This window comes from Condylura cristata, unplaced genomic scaffold, assembly GCF_000260355.1.
Source record: "Condylura cristata isolate star-nosed mole 26May11 unplaced genomic scaffold, ConCri1.0 scaffold00004, whole genome shotgun sequence".
NCBI classification, from domain to species: Eukaryota; Metazoa; Chordata; class Mammalia; order Eulipotyphla; family Talpidae; genus Condylura; species Condylura cristata.
This window is the reverse complement of record NW_004567105.1, coordinates 71,173,169-71,195,652: the sequence shown is the minus strand read 5'-3', so window position 1 is coordinate 71,195,652 and position 22,484 is coordinate 71,173,169. Positions and strand designations below refer to the sequence as shown.

The following is a 22,484-nucleotide window of genomic DNA, read 5'->3' as shown; positions in this document are numbered from 1 at the left end:
CGCCCGCGCCTTCCCGCTCTGCGCCCAGCGGCCCTGCGGCCTCCCCGTCCGCGCTGCTGCTGCGCCGGCCTCACGGCTGCAGCTCCTGCGACGAAGGCAACGCGGCCTCGTCCCGCTGCCTCGACTGCCAGGAGCACCTGTGCGACAACTGCGTCCGCGCGCACCAACGCGTGCGCCTGACCAAGGACCACTACATCGAGCGCGGCCCGCCGGCTCCCGCGGCCGCCGCCGCCGCCGCGCAGCAGCTTGGGCTCGGGTCCCCATTCTCCGGCGCGCCCTTCTCCATCCTCTCCGTGTTCCCCGAGCGCCTCGGCTTCTGCCAGCACCACGACGACGAGGTGAGTGCCCGCTCGGCTTCCGAGGCGGTCGCGCCTGGCGGGGTGGGCGGGAGCGAGTACCCGCGAGCCGCGCGTGCTCGCCCGGAGTCTCCCACGCCACGAAGCGAGCGGGGGGCGCCCTCTCCCCGGATTTATTTTTCTCCCCTCTTGGCGCCGTGAGTGGGTAAAGGTAGCCCAGGTAAATCATCACCTGAGGGGGGTGTGTGTGGAGGGCCTAGTTTCAATGTGTTACGAGGGTCCCCCTTTTTTTCGTTTGAAATTGATTGGGTGGTAAAAATGTGGCAACCGTGGTCTCCGATTAGAGATTGGGAAGAGCTGGTGTGTCTGGAGACCTGGCGGCGGCTTGGGAGACCTCCGTCATGACTGTTGCCACCCCCCGCCGACGGTGCCCCAGGTTTGGGAACACTCCCCCCCCCCATTTCTAAACGGAGTTTTTCGTGTCTTTGACAAAGGTTGTGTTCTATTGTATTTAAGACCCGCGAGAGGACAGTGTCAGTGGACGTTGTCTTGGGCGGACACGCGCTCCTGTACCTTATCTTTTATATCTTTTAATTTTCGGTAAAATTTGCAGATTGTTGCATTTAGGTAGAGCGTGATCTGGACGGGATGGCTGTGTGGAGCGGTGCCCACGTGCACGCTTGTGAAGGACAACTGTCGTTTGTCTGGGGACACTGGCTGTCCTTGGCTCCTTGTGTGGTTCTTTGAGGGCTGGGAGACCCTCATTCAGTCCTTTTCTGTTACGTGGTTCTGTTACGTGCCCGCACTATGTAAAAAAAAAAAAAAAAAGCGTGTTTGGCCCCCGAGACTCACCGAGGTGAAATTGTGCAACTTCGGTTTCGGGGACCCACTGCTGCACCCTGAGAAGCGGACTCGGGGACCTTGTCCATCGCCTCACAAGCCCGCCCCGGCCTGCCACAGCCTCGATTCCCTCAGGGAACCGGTTTCCCTGGTTGGGAGGTCCCCACCGGGTTAAGCCGGGGCTCGGCTTGGAAAAATCCCAGCCCAGCTGCACGGAGCTCCAACTCGGGAGTGCGCTTGGCCCGAGGACTCACTGCAGCTCAGGGCTTGGTCTCGCTCTTCTGCTGTAAACTTTTACTCCCCCCCACCCCCCACCCCAACGTTAGACACCCTCCAGTCACTGGCACCCTGTAGAGGAAGCGGTCAGAAAAATCGGGCAGGTTCTGCTGGGAGGTGGGTGGGCGTCTCACACACTCGCACTAGATGTGTGTAGTGCTGTGGTCATGCCCTGGAGGAGGAGAGGGCAGGGCTTTAAAAATCCTAGCGGGAGTTGCTGCCTGCGCCTGGAGTGGGCCTGCAGGTACCCCGTGCGGCGGAGGCTCGCGCCTTGCACAGCCACCTTTCCCCCACTCCTCACTGTTACTGGGGGGAAGAGGGCGGAGCTATAATCTGACGGCCATAATCCGGCCCTCCCATTGGGAAAAATTGAAATTCTAATCTTGTTGTGGGCGCCTCACTTTTATTTCTAGGTAGGAAGCGACACTTTTCCTGTGTTTTGAAACTATAGATAGGTTGAATGGTCCTGTCATGTTCTCTCCTCACCTTTAGAAAAAAGAATGAATTAAAGTAGCGGCCCGAATCCCAGGAATGGAAAGATGGAGTCAATTCACTTAAATTAGGGTCAGCTAGGGGTGGGGGAGGCTCGAGAGGGAGAGGGTTCCTGAATTCTCTGACAATTTACGTCCTGGGAGGAGCTAGATTGAGCCCTCCCTCCCCACAGTTGAGCTTAAGTCAGGTTTTATTTATATTCCTAGTTAAAGATCCACATACATTTTATTTGGGCTAAAACAGTAGAAGCTCAGTGTTGCTAGACTTGTAAAAGGTTTATGCACTTTTTAAATTATAAAACCATTCAAACGGTGTGGGAGAATGTAACATGAGAAGTGAAGCCCCCCTCACACTGGGAGGTACCTGGATGGGCTGAAATTTTTTTGACTTTTCAGCATGGGCTGTTTAACATGGGTTGAAAGTTGATTGGGAAGAGATACCGTTGTTAATTGAACTTTGAAACAGGAAATTTGCTCAGTTTGAGCAAGATTCGATTTGCCCTTCTTAGTTTTTAATTTCAAGAAAGCAAACCTGAAAATTGATTTCAGATCTTCCTGAATGTAGAGGGCCAAAATAGTTGCATTTTAGGGTGACAGACCAATACTTGGAGTAGAGATCTAAAATGTCAGGGGAAGCACAGGGTTGGCCTGGGATGGCCATCCATGGTCTAAATTCACCCTTTCTTTGGAAGGAAGTGATCTTTCAGTGTTTTGGAATATTCCTTTGAAAGCCACGACTCCAGCTGGGAAAGGAGCAGGGGGCACTCCAGAGTCTGACCGAATGCCTAAAACCTTGTGCTTCGTGGTGCACAGTCTACCTCAGTTTTTAAGAAGTGCTACTTCACTGAGTTGTCTCCCTGTCAACAGACTCCATTAAATAATTCAGGCACCCTTGCCTGACCTCTAGAAGGCGGGCTGGGAGGCTTTTAAGGGAGGGTGCCTGCAACTGCTGGCCACCCAGGTAAGGCCGATTCCCCTGAAGAATGTTTTTTCTTAAGCACCCTGATCTTCCCCCTAAATAGCACCTTGGTAAATAAAGATGGTTAACTTAGCGTCGGGTTTAACACTTGATTTAAAAACTTTACCAGGAAGGAGTTGTGTTTTCCAATGCAGTACTGAGAATCAATTGCCCTCCAGTCTCTTCCTGGCTCATGTACGAAAGTTTGTGTCCCCCGCCCCCTGCCTAGGTTCTTAATGGACAGTTTGAAAAGCCGGTAGGCACCGAGAGGAGGCCGGGAGTCGGGGACCCTTATCCGGAGAATTGCTGACCGCTGGCCTGGTCAGTGCCGCGTTCCTGGGAGTAGCAAGCAAGAGCCCCTGGGGGTCTTGCCGGCTTAGCCCGACCCCGCTTGTTCTGGGAACCCGCGGGACCCGATCCCATCATTATCTGCGGGTGAGCGCTTACAGCCTCTCGGCCCCGGCGAACCAGCTCGGCGAACCAGCTTGGCGAACCAGCTTGCTCGCGTTTTGGGGGTAGCATTGAAAGGAGTTTGAGCCTTTCCTACTGCTTTGCTGCCTTGGTGGTGACACTGGGAGCAGAAATTTCAGTCGTCCATTGTGTGTGTGTGACTCAGAACTTGTCAGGATTCTGTAAGGATGGTGTAAGAGTGTGGGGTCTCAATGTGTTCAGGTCCCCTGTTGCTTTGTTAATGTGGGGTTTTAGGGGTAGTGCTGGTGACACAGTTGCCATCTTCAGCTAGGGAAACACTGTAGCCCTGTAACACCCCAGAATGGCAATATTGTTCAGTTAGGCAAAGGGGGTGGGAGCAGGATTGCCCCACAGTGTCCTGGATGGAAAATGAGGTGCAGGTGCTGAAAAAATTTATAATCGGCCCCTGCATTGGGTTTAAAAACAAAAACATCCTAGAATGTTAAGTTCTACAATGTTAACCAGCAGTGATCTTGAATCTTGAGTAATGAACCTAGATTTGGTGACTAATTTCCCCAGGAACACTCTTAAAAATTAACCTCAAACCACACTGAAGTTTGCTTCCTAAAGTAATGGGTGGTGGGTTGACTTCTGCACCAATCGGAGTTTTGAATAAGTCACTCTAAATGAGGATTGACACTAATATATTTTATTCTACATTCCTAGAGTCTAACCTTTCATAGGCATGCACACCCATTATATGCATGTTTGTTTAAAATTACATGCATGTGCTTTCTGAATTATAAAAGTCTGATGCAAAGAAAAATAATTTTTTTTTTTTTTTGTTAAGGATGAGAAAAAAATGAATAGAAGTGGCTTATCTCCACATCCCATTGCTGACTTTAGGATTAGGGGTGTGTGTGTCTGCTTTGCACACATCTCGCCTCAAAGCCAAACTTTTTTACTTTGGAAATAAATGGAGGTTGCTGCTATGAATTCACTTTAGTAGGTAGTATTTGTAGGTTGATGGGTGTGTTATTTTAAAAAATGCTCAGTGAGAACTTTTTGGGAAAGAAGTTGATTATTGATATGGTTCCTTAACCGAAAAAAGTAACATTTGAGCATAAGAATGTGCTCCCCTTCCACTAAGGTGCACAGAGATGAATTTTATCAACATGGTTTCCAGGGAAGTGTGCCATGGCTAAGCTGCTCAATAGTCTGTCAAGTCTTTGCTGATGAGGTTGTCTTGAAGGCATACATAACTAACCTCAAGTCCTTAAACATGCTAAGAATATTTGAAGCTGTTCTCATGTCAGCACTGTCTGGGGAACATTTTGTGACTGACTTCTTAAAAAGAGTACAACACACCAGCTTGGTAGTTGCATAGATTTGCTGATTTTGGTTTACAATATGATTGTTTACAATGTGGGAACATACTTTGGAAAACAACGAAGATAACTTAAGAAAACAAGCATGTTTCTCTCAGACTTAGGTGTTCATTTGTATTACTATAAATTTTTTGATTAAGGTGCTGTCAAATAGTTTCAACAGTATTTAAATACACATGGAATAGAGAATTCTTGAGCAGGAAGATTGAGTGAAATTTTCTTTTCCCATCTCAGTCATCCTCCGTTTTAGCTATTTATAAGTACTTTTATTTTTAAGATAATTTCATATTTAGGGTACTAAAGCCAGCTTAAAATGTGTAGCATATTTATTAAAGCACTAAACACTACTGAATGTGTGAACCTCTTTTTCATCGCATGTAAATTTTTTGAGCCTAGCTTGGCTAATTTGATTAAAACTTCTACATATTTAGAGGTAGTTTTGGGGGAATGAGGTGAAATGGTTATAATGCTTTTGTTGCACTAGTTTGCCAGAGTTTAAAAAGGACCTATATATTTCCTGACTCAAATGATAACTTGGTAATTCTCTAAACTTAAAATTTAAACCTTCAGTTGCTAACTTAAATGTTGCATGGTTTTCTTAATCTTAGCATTTCTCCATCCAGTTCCTCACAAAAGGCAAGGTTTATTTTAGATGTATTCATTCTCTAAACCTAAAATTTAAACCTTCTTCTGTTGCTAATTTAAATGTTGCATGGTTTTCTTAATCTTACCATTTCTCCATCCAGTTCCTCACACAGGGCAAGGTTTATTTTAGATGTATTCATTCTTGGTGAATAAAGGACCATTTTGGTGTCATTCTTCATGACACTTAAGCTAAAGGTTGGGAAGAATTCTACCGAACAGGCAGACTTCAAAGTAGTGTTCCTTCCCCTCCCCCCATAACACTAACAAAGAGTTTAGGCTTCCCTCACTGAGGCTGTTTTTGCCAGTCCTATTATTTTGGGGAGAGACCAGGAGAAAGATTGATAAAGAATTACAGTTGCCTAAAAGGGAGGGGGCAAGTGCCACCCATTGCTGCCCACTCTTGTTACCCCCTTCTCTTGACCTTTCAAGCATTGTGACTTGCTGGAGGAAGCTTGATCCATCTTTCCTCTTCAGTTGATGTGACCTGGTGCTTGCTCAATACGAAATTATTCTTCTCCCTTTGAGGTTTTGTTTATGCCCACAAACCGAGTTGACTGAAACCAGATTGACTGTTTTGATTGACAAGACTTTGACTTGTTAACAGAAAAATTGGAAGGGGGAGGAGAGGAACTGAGCACTGCCTATTTACATCTGAAACTATTCTAGTGTAACTCTTTACTTCTTCAGATGCCATCTCCTGCTTCCCTCCTGTTTTAGTTAATAACCGACTTACAATTGGTTTTGAGGATAGAGTGAAATGAAATGGGGGTTAGGACCTCCATCCCCAACCCTTGTGTTTCTTCTCACCCACACCCAGCTTTGGGACAGCTTTCGGGGGTGGCATACTTAATGTGAAGATTATCAGGCTGATGTTTTCTTGAATCCTTTTAATGTGGATTTTCTACTAACCCCAGACAGTTTTCCTATCCGGGCATCTATTACCATCAAGTGAGCTCTTCCTTAAATGAATCTGTAAAATCCCAGGTTAGTGGGCAGCTGAAACAAAAATTGGCAGCCAGTTTAGTTAAACTGTTTGTACAAAAACAGTTTAACATTCAGATTCCTGAGGAAGCAGTAATCTTTGGTGAAAAAGTTCCTAGCAAATTGAAGTTGTAAATACTGGGAAGAGAAGGGTTGGTAATAAAGGAATACTCATTTGTGATAAGCTTCTGCAGGATGGCAGTTTTGTCAACATTAATGGAATTCAGATGAAACAGTAAGTGTACACAAATGAAAATGCGGTAGGTAAGGGTTAGATTGAGGACAGCCCCCCCCCCTCCTGAAATTTGGGGTCTTTACTGAGTAGTCTTGGGCAATCAGGAATGGGGAGAAACCTGTGTCTTCCTAAATAGCTCTCAGCAACTATGTTCTTTTTTTGCTCCTTTTGAAAAGTTTTATCAGTCTTGCCTGTTAGCAGTGAGAAGTATGATTTTCCTGAAACACTAGTGGTTTTGTGGACTTACTCCATATGTTACAGAATAATTATGAAAATATGTGTTAAGCATGCATAGATTTTTCAGCTGACTTATGAATCCGTTATGATTACTCCAGCATAGATATATTAAAGATGAGAATTGTGCTTACATGACCAGCAGTCGTTATTATGGTGTGTTTGACCACATCTGCAAATCTTATTTTGTGCCCTCTGCTTCTCTGCAATCACTGTCGAAGGATTACTTGTTCTCTTAGGGTCACCTATAGGCTTGTCCTGAAAGTGTACATACATAAATGTTTGTCTAAGTGTTCGGACAGAAAAATGATACCCAGAACATGTTTTCTAAAGGTTCATATTAAAGCTGCCTGTTTACTTTGACTTTATATGAGCACTCTTAGACTTGGTGATTCTATGTTCAGAGTCTTGCTCTGCCTCAGTTTTCTTACCTGAATGTGAATGGCATCAGCCTTTTAGTAGTATTGTAAGGATTAGTGTCAACATAAAATGCTAGTAGTGTCATAATAAAAGGCAATTGTAAACATGCACAGTGACTTACCCTCAGTCTCCCCTTTTTCCAAAAAGGACATGATAATAGAAAACATTATCACAGTGGTAAGATATGTAATGTTTTGGGTGATAAAGATGACCTAGAGAGAACTTCATAAAACTTTGTTTACTTAAGAAAAAGTAGAACTCAACTTACAATATTTAATATTTAGTCTTATCATTTTAGGTTTGAAGGACTCCCCAGGCCTGAAGAGAACATAGGTGCAAATGATTTATATCAGTACTTTCAGTGCTTTTAAAAGATTGGATGCCAGATTTTTGGTTTACATTGTCTTTGATGTGTTAGCATTGTTGGATCTCTGAAGCCTTGATACCTGTTTTTGGAACTGTGACAGTTCGTGAAAACAGCAAGTTGCTCATGGGAATAGTCTGATCAGGGAATATTTTATAAGCTGTAATTTCATGGTATTGTCGCCTCTGTGTATGTATGTTGGAGGAGGCATCTGGAGAGGCAATTTAAACTTTTACAAGAAAGACCTTCAATCATTATAGAGAAAACTGCTGCTCTACAAACAGGGAGGCTGGAGCTTGGGGTGATGAGATGACCTTTGTTGATCAGAAACTACTCACAGCCTGGTCCTCTGAGCATTGGGATTTATAACCAAAAACTGGCAAATTAACTTTTTTGAAACTGGTCCTTACCCTGATATTTACTGGTATATTTATTGCCAAGATTTTTTTTTTTTTTTTTGAGTACAGAACTTGGGTGTCAACTGCACCTTGTGGGTTGGCTCTCCTGTTTTAGAGGCTGGAGATAACTTGATTGGCTGAGGCTTTAACCCCTGCACCACCAGGGAGACCCTTAATTAAGCTCTTAAAAAGATAAGCTTGTCCTCTCCTGACCTACTAGCTGCTCCCCTCAGCAGTGTACTTGTCAGTCAACCTTTTCTGCTCCCCAACTGTCTGGTGAATCCTCTCACTGCCCCTGCACCCATGGCCAGTACCCCACTAATATATGTATGCATCAATCAACCTTTAAAGAAAAAAAGGTGGGAAACCCACGGGGATTGCAGTTGAGATGGGAAAAAAAATGTACAAAATGATGTAAAAATAAACTTTTGTTTAAAAAAAAAAAAAAGGTAAGTCTTGGTCCCTCCCTGGTGGCACAGAGGGTTAAAGCACAGCACTACAAAGCTAGCTGGCAGCCACTGCAGTACAGTCCTGCCGGGAGCTGACCCACATGGTGTGGCAGACCTCTCCTGCACCACCCCTCCCCCTCTTCAGCACTGTATTTTCAGACTGTCTGCCTTTTCTGGATATCAGAATAGGGACCCCTCCCTGGCACTGAACCACACCCTTTTCAAACTCTGTCCTGACCACACCAGAGCTGCAGGTATTTTGGCACCTTGAAGGGGGAGGGATTCAGCTGAATCCTGCCTGACCTCTTTGATATTGTTGGATTTGAGGACCAGTTTTATTTTAGAATAATTGACTCCTTTTGCTAGGGAGAAAGGAGGCTTTTAGGTTTCAATCCAAAAAATGCCTCTGGAAATGTTAGTTTTTCTTGGAACTTGACTTACATCATGTAGATGGAAGAACTTTGTGAATGACAGGAAAGGGGAGCACAAGCTTAAGACAGTGCTCACATTTTTGGTGTAAAGCTGAGAATATGTGCTTGTGCTAGACTTGGTATAAGGTCCAGGCTGCTCTGCAGTAGCTGTGTGACCTTGGACAAATCACTTACTTATAGATTGCTGACCTTTAAGAAGGGAGATATATATATATATATATATGTATATATGTATGTATGTATGTATGTATGTATATAATCAGTGTAGCTATAGCAGTGGTCATGGTTTTAGAGCTATAATTTACATGAAGATGCTTGCTTGGTGAGGGAGCTGTACAACTTTGTTATAATGTATGTGTATGAAACTGTGAATATCCTGAAAAAAGATTTTTGGATTAAGCTTTTCTTGCAAGTTGCAGACAAATGGGTAAAATTCCTTTTATGGAATTAAATGTTGCTTATTTTCTTAAAAAAAAATCTCCTGGGGACCAGGCGAGAAAATAACAAAAATAATGAACAACCATATATACCAGAGACATTTTGTGGGGGTGGAGTGGGGAATGGGATAAAAAACCTCGGGGAGGGGGGGCGCGGGGGGAAGGGAGGGAAATGCACGGGACTATGGTGGTGGCACAAGAGTGATTTGGTGATGGGAAACCCGCGGGGATTACAATTGAGATGGAAAAAAAAATGTGCAAAATGATGTAAAAATAAACTTTCGTAATAATTAAAAATAAATAAAAAAATATATAAAAAATATCTCCTGGTTGATGGCCAAGGGACATTTAATATCATGAAATAACTTGGGCAGTGCTTTACTGCTGACATGACTTGATGTGTTCAGATTTGTCACTGAAATATTTGAATGTCTTGTTCCATCCTAAAGATGGATGAAAGTAGTCTGTGACCTGTCCCTGAGCCTTGTGATTTGTCTGTGAGGGAAGACAGAAGTGAAGGGGAGGAGTAGAATGAGGTGTGTGTAGTCCTTCATCTAACATGTGTGCCCTGCTTTGTGTGTGATCTTGTTTAAATTACTAGAAGAGACCTAGGTGTTCAAAGTTCATGGCTTCTACAAAGGTTGAGGTATCTGGGGTAAAGATGAATCTTGGAGAATGGTGGTAGTTAAGGTAGGAGGTTGTTCCCTAAGCAATGGTTTCTGTAGTGGATCTACAGGAGGAGGTCCTGAATCTAGTTTTTAAAACCTTTCCAAGGACCATGTGGAAGCTTGTTAGTCTGTCTGTCTCTCTCTCTCATTTATTTTCACATGAAAGAACGGGGATTGGGATGAGAGGAGTCATCAGAGACACAGTGTGGAACAAAACAGGCAGATCTACTGAAACACTGCCAAGGGAGCAGCATATGAGATAGGAGAGGTCTGCTGCACCATGTGTCACCTCCCTTGGTGGATATTGAACTGCCACTGAAGCCTTGCATCACCAGGGAGGTCCAAGTGTTAGTTACTTTGACAGGAAAGTTAATGTAAAGGATTGCTGACTGGAAGAGTTGAAAGGCAAGAAGATAACAAACACTGTGGAATCTGGAAAGTAGTAACTACGGGCAGCTACCATCCTAGGACTGTAGGATCAAAAAGGAAGAGGGTAGACAAAGGGTATATAACCTCTGAGGAGGGGGTGTTGGGCGGAGCCATGAAGCTGCTTGGTTCTAGTGTTAGAAAACAACACAGTGGAGTCACCCAGAATTGTGTGACTCAGCTATCCGGCCAGGTGGGAGCACTGAAGTCTAATCTCTCTAGCATCCTCTGTTGGCAGACTCTAACATGGACCCAGCTGGCAAAGCAGAGATTTGGTTTATTAGCCACAGTCGTCCCCTCTTACCCATTTACAAAGGGGATCGTTAAGTGAGTAAGCAGCAGAGCTGGGAAGAAGTTCCATTTGGGCCTGTGTTCCCAGTGGCGGCACTATCTGACTTGATTCCATTTGAAACCAGTAATCAGTGCCTGTGTCTTATCAGCATGGTTCCTCATGACCAACTCAACCAATTTCCTCTGATTTCTGCCGGCATCCTCACCAGCCTACTCAGTGAGTGACCCAGACCTGCATCCAGGAGGGTGATGTGCTTATTACTAGCATGAGAGACTACTTGTTTTGTTTTCAAACCTGTTCATATAAATTGTACTTGGTTGTACACACTTTGGACAAAGATGAAACAAGACTGATTGAAATTTAACAATTTCTAGGAAAATGGATTTGGCAAAGTAGGAAACTCTGGGCATAGGGCAGTCAGCAAAATAGCTCCAGAATCGCTTTCCCCGTGGAGCTTACACAACAGGGTGATGCCTTGCCTTGCTCAGTGGCCTTGATTTGGTTCTGACCCAAGGGGGGGAATGCCCCCATGTGCACAGGAGGGGGTGGTGGTGCATGGGCAGCTTCTAGAGGACCATGGGTGTTACCCTGGTGTGGTTTGTACTATTCTAGTCCTTCATGGTTATCTTTTGAAGTGGGGAGAGGTTCAGTTAGGTGGCAGAAAGGGGAGATGCCCATTCTCATCTATCTTTTTCTCCCTTCTAACCTCACTGATAATAATAGCATGGTGATTTCCTATTGTGGTTTGCTTTGATTGTTGTGTTTATTTATTGAAGAATGCTTTACATAACAGTAAAATTACCTTTCCATGTATCATTTCACACATTTGGACAAGCTTATACAATGTATAATCACTACCATTCACAGAACAATTCTGTCCCACCTCCAAATGCCACAACCCCACAGCCTCAGGCCATCACTAATCTGTTTTCCATTCCTATGAATTCTTCTTAAAATGGAATCTTAAGAGGGTGAAGAGTCACATGGTTTTTGGTATCAGGATTTCTTTCCTTTTGATTGCTAGATAGTTGTCCCTGTGTTTCTGTACCTTAGTTTATACATTAGCCAATTGGGACACATATGTCCAGCCTTGGGTGATTGCAGTATATTTGATTGCCTGCAGTTTGTGCGATGCTGTGGTGGGGGTTTGGTGGGTGCTGTTTCTGTAGTGAGTCCTGCCCAGCACACTTGTCAGTAAACTTGTGTCACATTGAGCCTATTAGTGCCTTTGCTACAGGGCATGGTGACATTTGTCTGCCTTAAGGTTAACTTTAGTTTGCGTCTCAACGGAAGTGTTTTCTGCTGAAAAATTGCAATGAGCCTTTAAATAAATGCTGCTGAACAAATTAACAAGCTTAAAGGAAAGAAATTGATTTAGGGATATTGCTGCCATAGCACCAGTGCAAGTGTTACAGGGTAGGGAGAGAGGTTCAGGGCACCACTGAACCCCCAGACCTGCCTGCTTTAAATGGGTTCTGCTATCTGCTGCATCAAGACAAAACATATAAGACTTTAATGAAAAGGAACTTTAATACAGTGAGTATATAATATGGAAGACAAAGAATAAAATTTCTAAATCAAACACCTGAAGTTAACCATCCACTCAGGGGCAAAGGTCCACCCAAAAGGGATTGGCCCAAAGCAAGGCCTGAAGGCCCACTACAGGACCATAAAGCACCTTCTGGCTGGGTCCCATACAAAAGGGTCAGGAATGGCCAGACTAGTCTGGGAGGAAAAGAGCACAATCACAATCAATGTGAACACTGCTATAGTCAACTTCCCCACGGGTCTCTCACCCACATCTGTTTTAACCAGCACAGGGCCAAGAAGCAAGCACGGTTTCTCCATCACGTGCTCTGTTCCATGTGGCTTCCTCAGGTCTCCTGGCTTCCTTCCTCCTCAGATTCCTTCCCTCCCTCCGCTTTTTCTCTCCTCTCAGCTCCACCCTACTTTTGGGTGGGGCAGGGAACCTGGGGCATCCCCTCTTCCTAGGGACCACCCAGTTACACAAGCACATGGAGCTACTTTTCATTTAGTCCTGCCCTTTATTTGTAGTGATTTTAAAAGAGATTTATTTATTTATGCATATAAGACCTGGGGTACAGGCCAGAAGTGCAGGGAGTAAGAAGATTCATCAGAGTGGGGAGCAGAATAGGCAGATGGATAGAAACAGTGCTGAGGGGAGCAGTGGGCTAGACAGGTCTGCTGCTTCAGTGTGTCAGCTCCCCTGACCAGGGATCGAAATCTGGCTGTGGAGAGCTTCATCATGCTGTGCTTGTGCTCTGACTTGTTGTAATCTTTTAGACCCCCCTACCCCCCCTTTAAAATAACCTAATTTTTGTCAGTTTTATCAGAACTGTCAGGGACTAAAGGAATCTTGTAAGAGAAAATTAACTTTACACATTGTTAAACCACAGAGGTGCAAATAAAAAGTGAAAATCATTGCTCAGGTAAATTGTAGACCACTTAAGTTATCTGAAGCTTTCAGAGAATCTTAGAAAAGAATCCTGTCCTCCAATGGGGATGAAGTAAGGTTTCTGTCTCACAGGGAAGAAAGGGATTTTGCATTAGGCTTTATTTGTGGTGATAACATGGATATCAACTTCTGGAGGAATGGCAAAATTCTCTCCTAGCAAGAGATGGGGGTTTATTCTAGACAACAGTTGGAACTTGTAACAGCTACTAATTTTGTAAACTTCAAGACTATTGTGCAATAAATACATAGATGTGCCTCCATGTCTGAGAACTAAAATAGTTATTACCTATCATCTGCAGTATCTTTGCTTTACTATTGGTTGTCTGCAAAACTGTGTTGACTATATGTATGTTAATTACAAAGAAAGTAATATTAAAAGGCATGGAATAAGCTGAGCACCCGGATTGAAAGTTAGGCTTCTCTAGTACAGCCAGTTTTGAAGTGTGAAAGCAAATATTTCCCTCTCAAAAAGAAGGGAAAGATGTTCACATTTGGGGTTTTAAGTTTTCATACTAGTGTTAAGATGTTTACATTTTGGGTTTTAAGTTTTCATACTAGTGTTAAGATGTTCACATTTGGGGTTTTAAGTTTTCATATTAGTGTTCTTCCTTCCTTGATTCTTTAAGGTTCCAGCTGCAGAACCAGACACAGAGTTCCTCTGGATGGAAGGATAAGACGACCCCCCTCCCCCCAGTTAGTCAGCTCCCGGTTGTTTTTTATACCTTCCATAGAACAGTCTTTTCTCCACTGAAAGAGGCATGAAAAGAAACAGATAAATTAGTGGAGTAAAATGAAAAAGTCATGTGTGGAGCTCGAGATGTTCTTGAACAGGTGATGTTTGCCTCAGGTCTGGGAGAAGAGATTGGGTTTCAGGTTCAGTTGGTTTGTAACAAATTTCTCCTGTGTACCTAGGGGGGTGTTGCCTGCAGGTTGGGAGCCCAGAGTGTGAAGGTAAAAACATCTGTGGTTTCAGCAGTTTAAGAAACAAACCACTCACTTGGAGGTCCCTGTCTTCACATTCTCTTCCATTTACCGACCTGCAGTCAGCACTTTAAATGTTCTTCTGGATGCCAGTGGCATACGTTTGCCCACAGCGAACAAAAAACAGAAGTGCAAATGAAAGAATGCTTCATTATAGTCTGTTTGCAAAAGACTTGATGGGGCAAAAAAAATGGGGAATTTTTGTTTTAAAGTTTGTTTTTTAATAACATTGAATTTTTTTAACTGATGTTTTGTTTAGATTTCACATCACTTGTCAATTTGGGCTGTACTTTTTCTGAGTATGTATATCCTTGTGACTATTTCACCTTTGTTAACTGCATATTGAATGGAAAATTGAGATTTTTCTCAGGCTACGTGTGTTCCCAGGAAGTAACTTGGAGAAGTTAACTCTAATCCTGATTTAATTATACAAGTGATAGGTGAGTCTTTGTAGTCTTTAAAATTTTTAAAAGGTGTTCCTCTCCAGCGTACCTTTTTCCCAAAGTGCACTATCTGGGTTTTCTGCATTTTCTTCCAAGCCCTTTCAGCAACTGTTTATACAATCGGCCATATAGAAATGTTGCCTTTAAAACATATGGAGATTTTCCTGTACTGACTTATAGGTCATTACTGCCCTGAATTTAGTGTTTATGGTGTGGAGTTTATTTAGCTGTTACCTTACTTGGATTTTCTCTATCTTTGGCCTCGGCGGAACAATGCTCTCCCCAACATTGTTCACCTCCAAGCCCTCTAGTTAACTTCAGGAGGAAAATGCTGCCCCCATCCCCTCCCCACAATTGTTGAGATGCTGGAGAGGCTCATTTGAAATGTTAATTTTCTCTCAGCTTACCTCCTACCAGCCACATTTCCTCTCACCCCACCTGTCCTAGTTACCTTCAATCTAATGGGGGGGAGGGGGAAATGGAGTGTCCTGTCATTCTACTTTGCATTTCTGTGATTATGGCGAGCATCTTTTCATATGTTTATTGACCATTTGGACTTTCTCTTTGAACTGCCTTGGTTCTTGAATCTGCCCGTTATAAAACTATTTTTAGCCGTTTGGGGTAAATACTGACTGAGCCAGCAGAATACTGCAAAACCTTTCTCTGAGTCCACAGCATGCCTCAGTTTAGTTTGATTCAGCAACATTTTAAATTTTAATATGGTGGAAGATAGTCTTTCCTTTCTCTACATTTTGTGTCTTTCGCCCACTTTAGAATACATCTTGGTTTATTGTAGGAATTGGTATCTAATTTTATTTGGCACAAGCTCTCATTGAATACTCTCATGTTCCCTACTTCAAACCCTATATTTCTGGGAAACTGCTCAGAACATATAGCTGCTGATTAGGGAGCAGGATTGGGTACATTGGGTATTTAACTGGTAAACTCTAACTTGCAGTTTGTAGCATTGGTTAGTGTGAATGCTCATTTTTGAACCAATGATCCTTTAAAAATCTTTTCAGTGTTTGGTAGGAATAGAGAAATTACAGTCACAAATAGCAATGCTTGTGTTGGGCTCTGCTTCCTAGCCAGCAGCCAAGTGGTTCATCAGGTGTTGCTGTATTGCCTACTGTATACTAGTTGTTGGGTTGGGCTCAGGTAAGGTTTTTTTTTATCTCTTTCAAGTCTCCAAAAACATTAGGTTTATTGGAAGAGAGGACAGGCGGACAGGAGAGCTGCTGGTTATATAGTTAGCTTCTGTAGTTGCCTTTTCTCCATTCCCCCTCCCCATTTTTTTCTGCATTGAGTTACTTTTTAATTGTAAAAGTACCCACTGTTACAAGCAGACAAATGCTAAGTTGCTAAAATAATGTAAACTGCTAATTCCAGATGTCATTATTGTTTACAGTTGGATAGCATCAGTGGTCATTTTCTATGACTACAACAGTTATCTTTGATTACCACTTAGTCATCTACACACCAGCAATTTATTTGCACACTTAAGTTAAACGTAATGAGGAAATAAAGCACCTCCTTGCAATGCAAACAATAGCTGTATACTTACTCATCTCTAATGAGGTATCCGTTAGGCATGCTCAGATATATTTATTTTTGTGTATTCAATTTAAAGCACATGTTTTGACAAATTTATACATTTTTACCTCCAACCACATGTTAAGACACTGTTTTCACCATTTGAGAACTTTTCCTTGTAGTACCTTTTTGGTGTTAGATCTCTAGAGAATTTGGTGTGCTGCTCTAATGCGGGTCTCTGAAAGATTTATGGAAACTAGCATCATAGGACTTTGGATGTGAATGAATCTCTAATGATGGAAAATTGGAATGCCTTGACATCTTGGCTTATTGCTAATAAAAAGGTAGCCATGAGTCTCCCCAAAATCTTAACATCTAAGGCTCTTTAACCTCTGAAGTCCCAGATTGTATCTCATTTTCTCTTTTCAATATTTGCTATTTCAGGGCTACAATGCAAATGGCCTGGGAGGGCACATTGTTTTCCTGTGAGCAGATGCCTGCTGGGAGGCAAATTCCTCAAGGATTGCTTGGAAAATGTGGAAGTGAATTCCATTCAATCAACACACTTCTCACAGAGCCTCTGCCATGTGCCTGACTCTCTCCGGGTGTTTGAGGACACAAAGGGCTAGAAGAGAGGTCGCCTTCTGGGGACCCTTACTTCACTATAAAGGGAAATGGAATTACTGGGGATTTGGGGATTTCGAAGGATGAACAGCACTAAATTTTTTTGAGTAGGTATTAAGAATTTTAAGGGTTCAAAAAGGTATGCAGTGGAGAAGGGAAGCCCTATGAGAGGGCCAGTTTCCTGTGCTCTCCCTGGTTGCTGTTGGTGAGGGAAGCAAAATCTGACCTGGTCTTGGAGTCATAATCCTTTGCAATGAAAAGTATGAGAAAATTCCTATCTTCTAGGCCATTGGGGTAACACTTGAAAAAATTCATAATCTTCCAGACCTGTTGGGACAATTGGAGGTGTTGGGGTGGTGGTTTCCATTTCCAAAGACTTCCAGAAAAAAATGGTGAGCTTCTTAGAAAATATTAATTTACAGAGGAAATTTAACTTTGGGATGGGGGAGTTCCTTGTTGGGGGGCCAGCGATTGTAAGTGTCAACTCAGAACTGACCTTCTTTGGATGACATGTGACCTCTAAGCCCAGTAACTTTACTGTAGGTTTAGGCTGTTTTCTCCTGCTTGCAAAATTTTGAATCTTCACTTTAGAAAGCTGTTGGTTGAGCTCTATTGCAGGGGAGGGGGCCCTAGTCTCCTGATGCTACCGTACTCCAGAGTTGGTTTCTACACTTTTTCCTCCTGTCTTTTCTCTGGTGCATGGTCTCTGGTCCCCTGTGGCAGCTGAAGGAAGTGGCAGATTGCTGGACTGGAGCTGGACTGGAGTAGTGATTGGAGACTGAGACACAGGGCATGAAGACAAGTTTTCCCTTTTTGTGAGAAGAGGGAGCTGAAGAAGAGAGACTCTCTGGGGCTCTGGGCATTTGAAAATCGGGTAAAAGCATTAGGCTGAGGTGTGGCTTCCATTGAGATTAGAACTTTATCAGCAAAGCAAATGTTCAACCAATGTTTACGGAGTTAATTCAAACAGGCTCCAGGGAGCTGTTGGGCCCCATCTTAAAATGTGTGGTTGGGGACGGTCAAAGGGGGCTTTCATGAAATAGTCATCTCTGGAATTGTGTAAATTTACCCCAAACTTACTCTCAGGGCCTTTTAAGAGCCTTCTACTCCCTTTCGAGTATTATCAACACATGTGGTTCCACCATCTTTCTAGAGGGATAAAAGGTTGCTTTTATCAGTTCTGTCCTCCACCCAGTGCCCCCCCTCCAGTGAGCCTTCTTGCTGAAAATCATAGGTTGGAATCATCTTGGGTAATGTAGGCGCTGTACTATATTAAAAAAAAATGATAAAACCTGCTTTCTGTTTCTTGAAGGTCCCAGTGTACTGTGTGGTTTACATAGTAAAAGATCAAGGTAAAATTGAAATTAAATTCGGAGATTTTTTTCCATTAAAAGTTTCTTGTACTGCACTCCATCTGGATTATATGTTTAGTTCCAAATTCTGAGTTTACTAGGTCCAATTTTAATGTTCCGTGCTGGAGTCTTGTGCCTTTCTAGCTCCCTAACAGGACATGGAAGAAGTGGGCTTTTAGAGCCCTTTGCTTGGGGCACTTTTTTCTGCCCCTTTTGTTTGGATACCACACCACCCCCTTACTTGGGGCAGCAGGAATTCCTCCTCAGGCTCTTTGTTTCTCCTGAAGGGCGGGAATGGCTGCCTCCTGGAATGTTGATCGCCTTGGCCCCATGGCCAGCACCGTTGAAGCTTTAGGTCTCTGTTCCTGTTCTCAGAACTCCAGCAGGGATGGAGACACGGGGTGCAACTGGTGATCTCCCAACTCAGTTACCCCTGGGTTTGATTAAAGCAAACCAGGGCCCTCCCTGGTTGGGCTCAGATACCATCAAGTTATGTGTAGCTACTGCAGCATGAGTTCAGTCTCTGGCCAGGGAGGTGACCCACCTGGCGTGGCAGACCTCTCCTGTCTTGCCCACTGCACCCCAACACCGCTGGCCTGTCCCACAGTTCTTGTATGCATAAATATAAATCTTTATGTTAAAAAGCCCCCGCAATTAAAAAAATGGCCAACACATTTAGTGCTATTCCATGGCTTCTATTAATGAGCTAAAAGTTTGGGGTTCAGGTCTGCCTCTCTCCCTAGGGTTAAGTCTCAGCGATATCACCTCTACAGATCCCTGGCCAGGTACAGTGCAGCAAGACCTTACCTGCTGCTCCCCTTACTGGTATATTTCAACTTATCCGCCTGTTCTGTTCCCTACTCTTATCTCCCGTGAATCCGCTCACCCTCTACACCTGGCCTACACTACCCAGTTCTTATATGCAAAACAAAATTATTTGGGGGGGGAGACTCTCCTCAAGATGTTTGTAGGGCTCTCACCTGCCTCTTAAGAATTCACTAGAAAGTCTTCTGATCAGGACTGCCAGCTGTAGCCACCCCAAGGATCCCCAACTCATAAGCAGTAATAATTTTTTCAGTATGAGTATGTTTCATACAATATTTAGGTTGTACTTATTCTGGGGAGGGGGGGGAATAGCTACCTGAAATGAAATTTGACAATGCTATATTTTACATGGCAGGTTTACTTTTAAAGCAAGATTTATTCATACAGAACTGGGGTGCAGGCCAGAGGTTCAGGGGCGGCGAGAGGATTCACCAGAGACAAGAGTGGGGAGCAGAACAGGCAGACCAACAAAGTACACTGCTGAGGGGAGCAGTGGGTGGGTCAGGAGAGGTCTGCCGCGCCATGTGGGTCACCTCTGTGGCTGGGACAGAACTTGCACAGACGTGGTTACAGTTAGCTTTCAGTGCTGTGCCTTAAACCCGTTGCAACCTTTTCGACCTGCCTTAAAGCTCTTGGAGGGATTGAAATCTCCAGACTGAAGACTCTTCCACATAGGACCATCCGTCTCTACCCTGACTGTATGGGATTTACAGACCCTTATTGCAAGTTCCTCATAGGTGACAGCAATTTGTTACAAGGCCACATGTGGTTCCTGGACTAGAAACTCCTCCAGTACCAATTCCTGAAGGTCCTGGAAAAGAAGGGGGCGAGGGTTCTCACTAAGAAAGAGGGCAGCCAGAGAGGGAGCAAATTTTTCTCTCACACTTCTGGTCCACCACTGTTAAACTCTGTGGGACCTCACCGCCATAGGCCTCTTTGTTTATGGGAGGGGACTGATAGCATTGTCACAATGAGATTGGGTACTGGCACTTCCCCCTCCCCCACTGCCCTCGGCCCCCCCCCCCATTCCTGTCTTGAGATGTTTGCTTAGTAGCATAAGGAGAGTGGTTTCCAGAAGAGGGGTTTTTGGTGCAGGCTTGGGAACTCACCCCACATACCATAGGGACACCCCACTTAATTTTGTGCACCTGTATCTACCTGCTTTTCTTAAGTACAAGAAAGATTGTTGTATGATTCAGCAGCGATTTTCACAGCTTGGGGGTGGGGGGTGTGTGGGGAGAGGGAAACCCAGAAGCAGGTTATATTTGTGTGTTGCTAGCTGTTAGCTGTGTATTTGGGGCTGCCCAGGAGGGGAATTAGCAGGTTCCACTGCTGTGTCTGGATTTGTTGCCAGAAAAACTATTGGTCCTCTCAGATTGATGGTTTGACAATGACATAATTGTATAGTGTTGCTCATTTTGCTCTGACAGCCAAGAAGCTCTGAGAGCCAAATTCATTGTCACAGATCTAGGAAGTCTTATTGACGTGCTGCTCAGCTTTTCCGACATTTGCTTGTTGCTGCATGTTGCTGGCTTTCTTTGAAAGTTTGTTCTCTCTACATTTGGGTAAGAATTGCTAAAATCATTTCAGTAAAAATTGAGTGAAGGATGAGGGAGATGTAAACTGTGCAGGATATGGACAGTTTTGATGCAGTAAAGCTGGCTGATGAGGATGTAAAAGAATTACACGTTTGTAGCTATGTAGCACTTGTCAAACAAACACATAATCCTCGTGTATGCTCTGTGCTTCCCTGGACAGAGTCCAGACCCGTGCCAGGGAGAGGGGAGGGGGTGAGTGAGGAGACTTGCCTAGAATGTGCCTTACACAATTGCTGGGGCAGCAAGGACTACAAAGCCCTCATCTGTAAAAATCAAAGCAATTTGAGAAACCCCAGGGTTAGTCATGTCCCCTGGAAGAGGCCTTGGGCCCAGTGTAGGATCCTCTAACCCCCTGCCTTCCCAGAACCTCCCGGGATCCCTCCATTCTGCAATTTGGTTGAGCCTGAAACCCCATCTTGAGGGGTGGGAGGAAGTGGTTAATCCCGACTTCCTTCCCTGGGAGTTTTATGGGCCTCTGGGAGCCTGCCTTAATGGTCATAAATGACCCTCTCCCAGGGCAGGAGCCAGGCCCCTATGAATCTTTGCCAAAGCTCTAGGCACTTAGGTGCTTAATAAATGCTTTTTGATGGCGATGCCCTGGGTTTTTCTATAACTGGGAGCTTTGTAGTAGGAGCTCCCCCAGGCTGGTACGGGCTGGATGCATTTCTGGGACCTGCAAGGACTCCCTGGTTGCTGGACTACATGGTTCTGCGTTCGTTTGGCAGGAGAAGCCTCTCCTGCTTTTTGCAGTTTTCACTCTCTCCTGTATGGCCTTACAGATTGGACTGGCATGGGGTGAAGAGAAATGTGAAGGTGAAGACCTTAATTGAGGGTTGAGTGATTATTGCACTTAAGAAGAACCCCCCCCATCCCCTTTCTTTTGTTTCACTCACCAGCCTTTAAGATATAACAGGAACTTTCCTTTGTTTGCTTACTTTTTGACAAAAACATTGTGCAGGGCAGGGGATGTTGGCTAGCTCTTGGTTGGGGGGAGTACTAGAGTCCCTTTAACCGAGGATACTAGGATCTGTCAAAATGGAATGGATATTTAATCTTGATTATTGGGGACAGAAAGAACTCTGGGAAGTTAGGCATCACCTCTCCTGCCAGCAGGCCCCTCCTTTCCCCCTGCCAACTAATCCCTCTGCCTCCGTTCTGCAGGCTTTTAATTAACTGTGTTTAATCTTCCCCGGGAAGCAGGCTGCCTGCCTTCATGCTTATCCCATTACCCGCTGGGTTTTCTGTTCCAGCTCAGCCAAGGACAAGTAACTTTGTGAGAAGGAATCTTCTCCCAAGGGCCATTAGAACCTCCCAGCAAACCTCTGTCTTGCTGCTTTCTGGGAAGGTGCAGAGCTGACCCTGAAAGCAGCCGGGGCGTGGGCAAGGGTTAATCTGGTCCCAGGCCCAGAAACACTACACCTCCAGCCTTTGTTGAGGGAGCTCCCTCCAAGCTCCTGGATTCAGTGTTATGCAAATAACTGTAGATAATGCACGTTTTTCTCTTGCAGACGCAAGGTGCCTAGACGTGAAAAAGAAAAAGCAACTAAAGCATAAGTATTTTATGCAGAAAGCATTATTAGGGACTGCCCACTATGAGCTTGCTGTGTTTTCTCATTTCATTCTGTGTTGTTTCCTGTTTAAATCAGCCTTTCCTTGTTTAACAAGGACTGGGGGATGATTAACCCTAGGGTTTCCCACCCCACTGAGATTCTGAACTTTAAAACTGAGGTGGGGCTTATTTGCATGTTTAACTAGCACCTCAGGGTTCTAATGCCGGTGGCCTCTGAAAAATAGATTTAAATGATGCCCCAGGAGAGGAGATTTAAGGTAATGTCAGAGTCTTGAGTACAACCTGTCACTTGGATAATGGGATAAGGGAGTGGAACATATAATTTATGATCATATATGTATATTTGCATTGGCATTTTAAACCCATCCCCAATTGTCAATTTTAAATTATATTTATTTATGCCATTTAAGTGATTGGGCCTGAGTTGTTAACACCCATTTAT

General features: G+C 44.2%; 1 protein-coding gene across 1 annotated transcript in view; it reads left to right on the top strand.

Annotated features, from left to right (window-relative positions):
- Positions 1-8: 8 nt before the first annotated feature.
- The window catches only part of TRIM71 (tripartite motif containing 71, E3 ubiquitin protein ligase), a gene marked incomplete at its 5' end in the record, with an annotated part of 57,937 nt that continues 35,461 nt past the window's right edge, over positions 9-22,484 (top strand). Inside the window, one exon of the mRNA XM_004676346.1 lies at positions 9-338. Coding sequence (XP_004676403.1) covers positions 9-338 — 330 coding nt within the window. The remainder of the gene's footprint in view (positions 339-22,484) is intronic.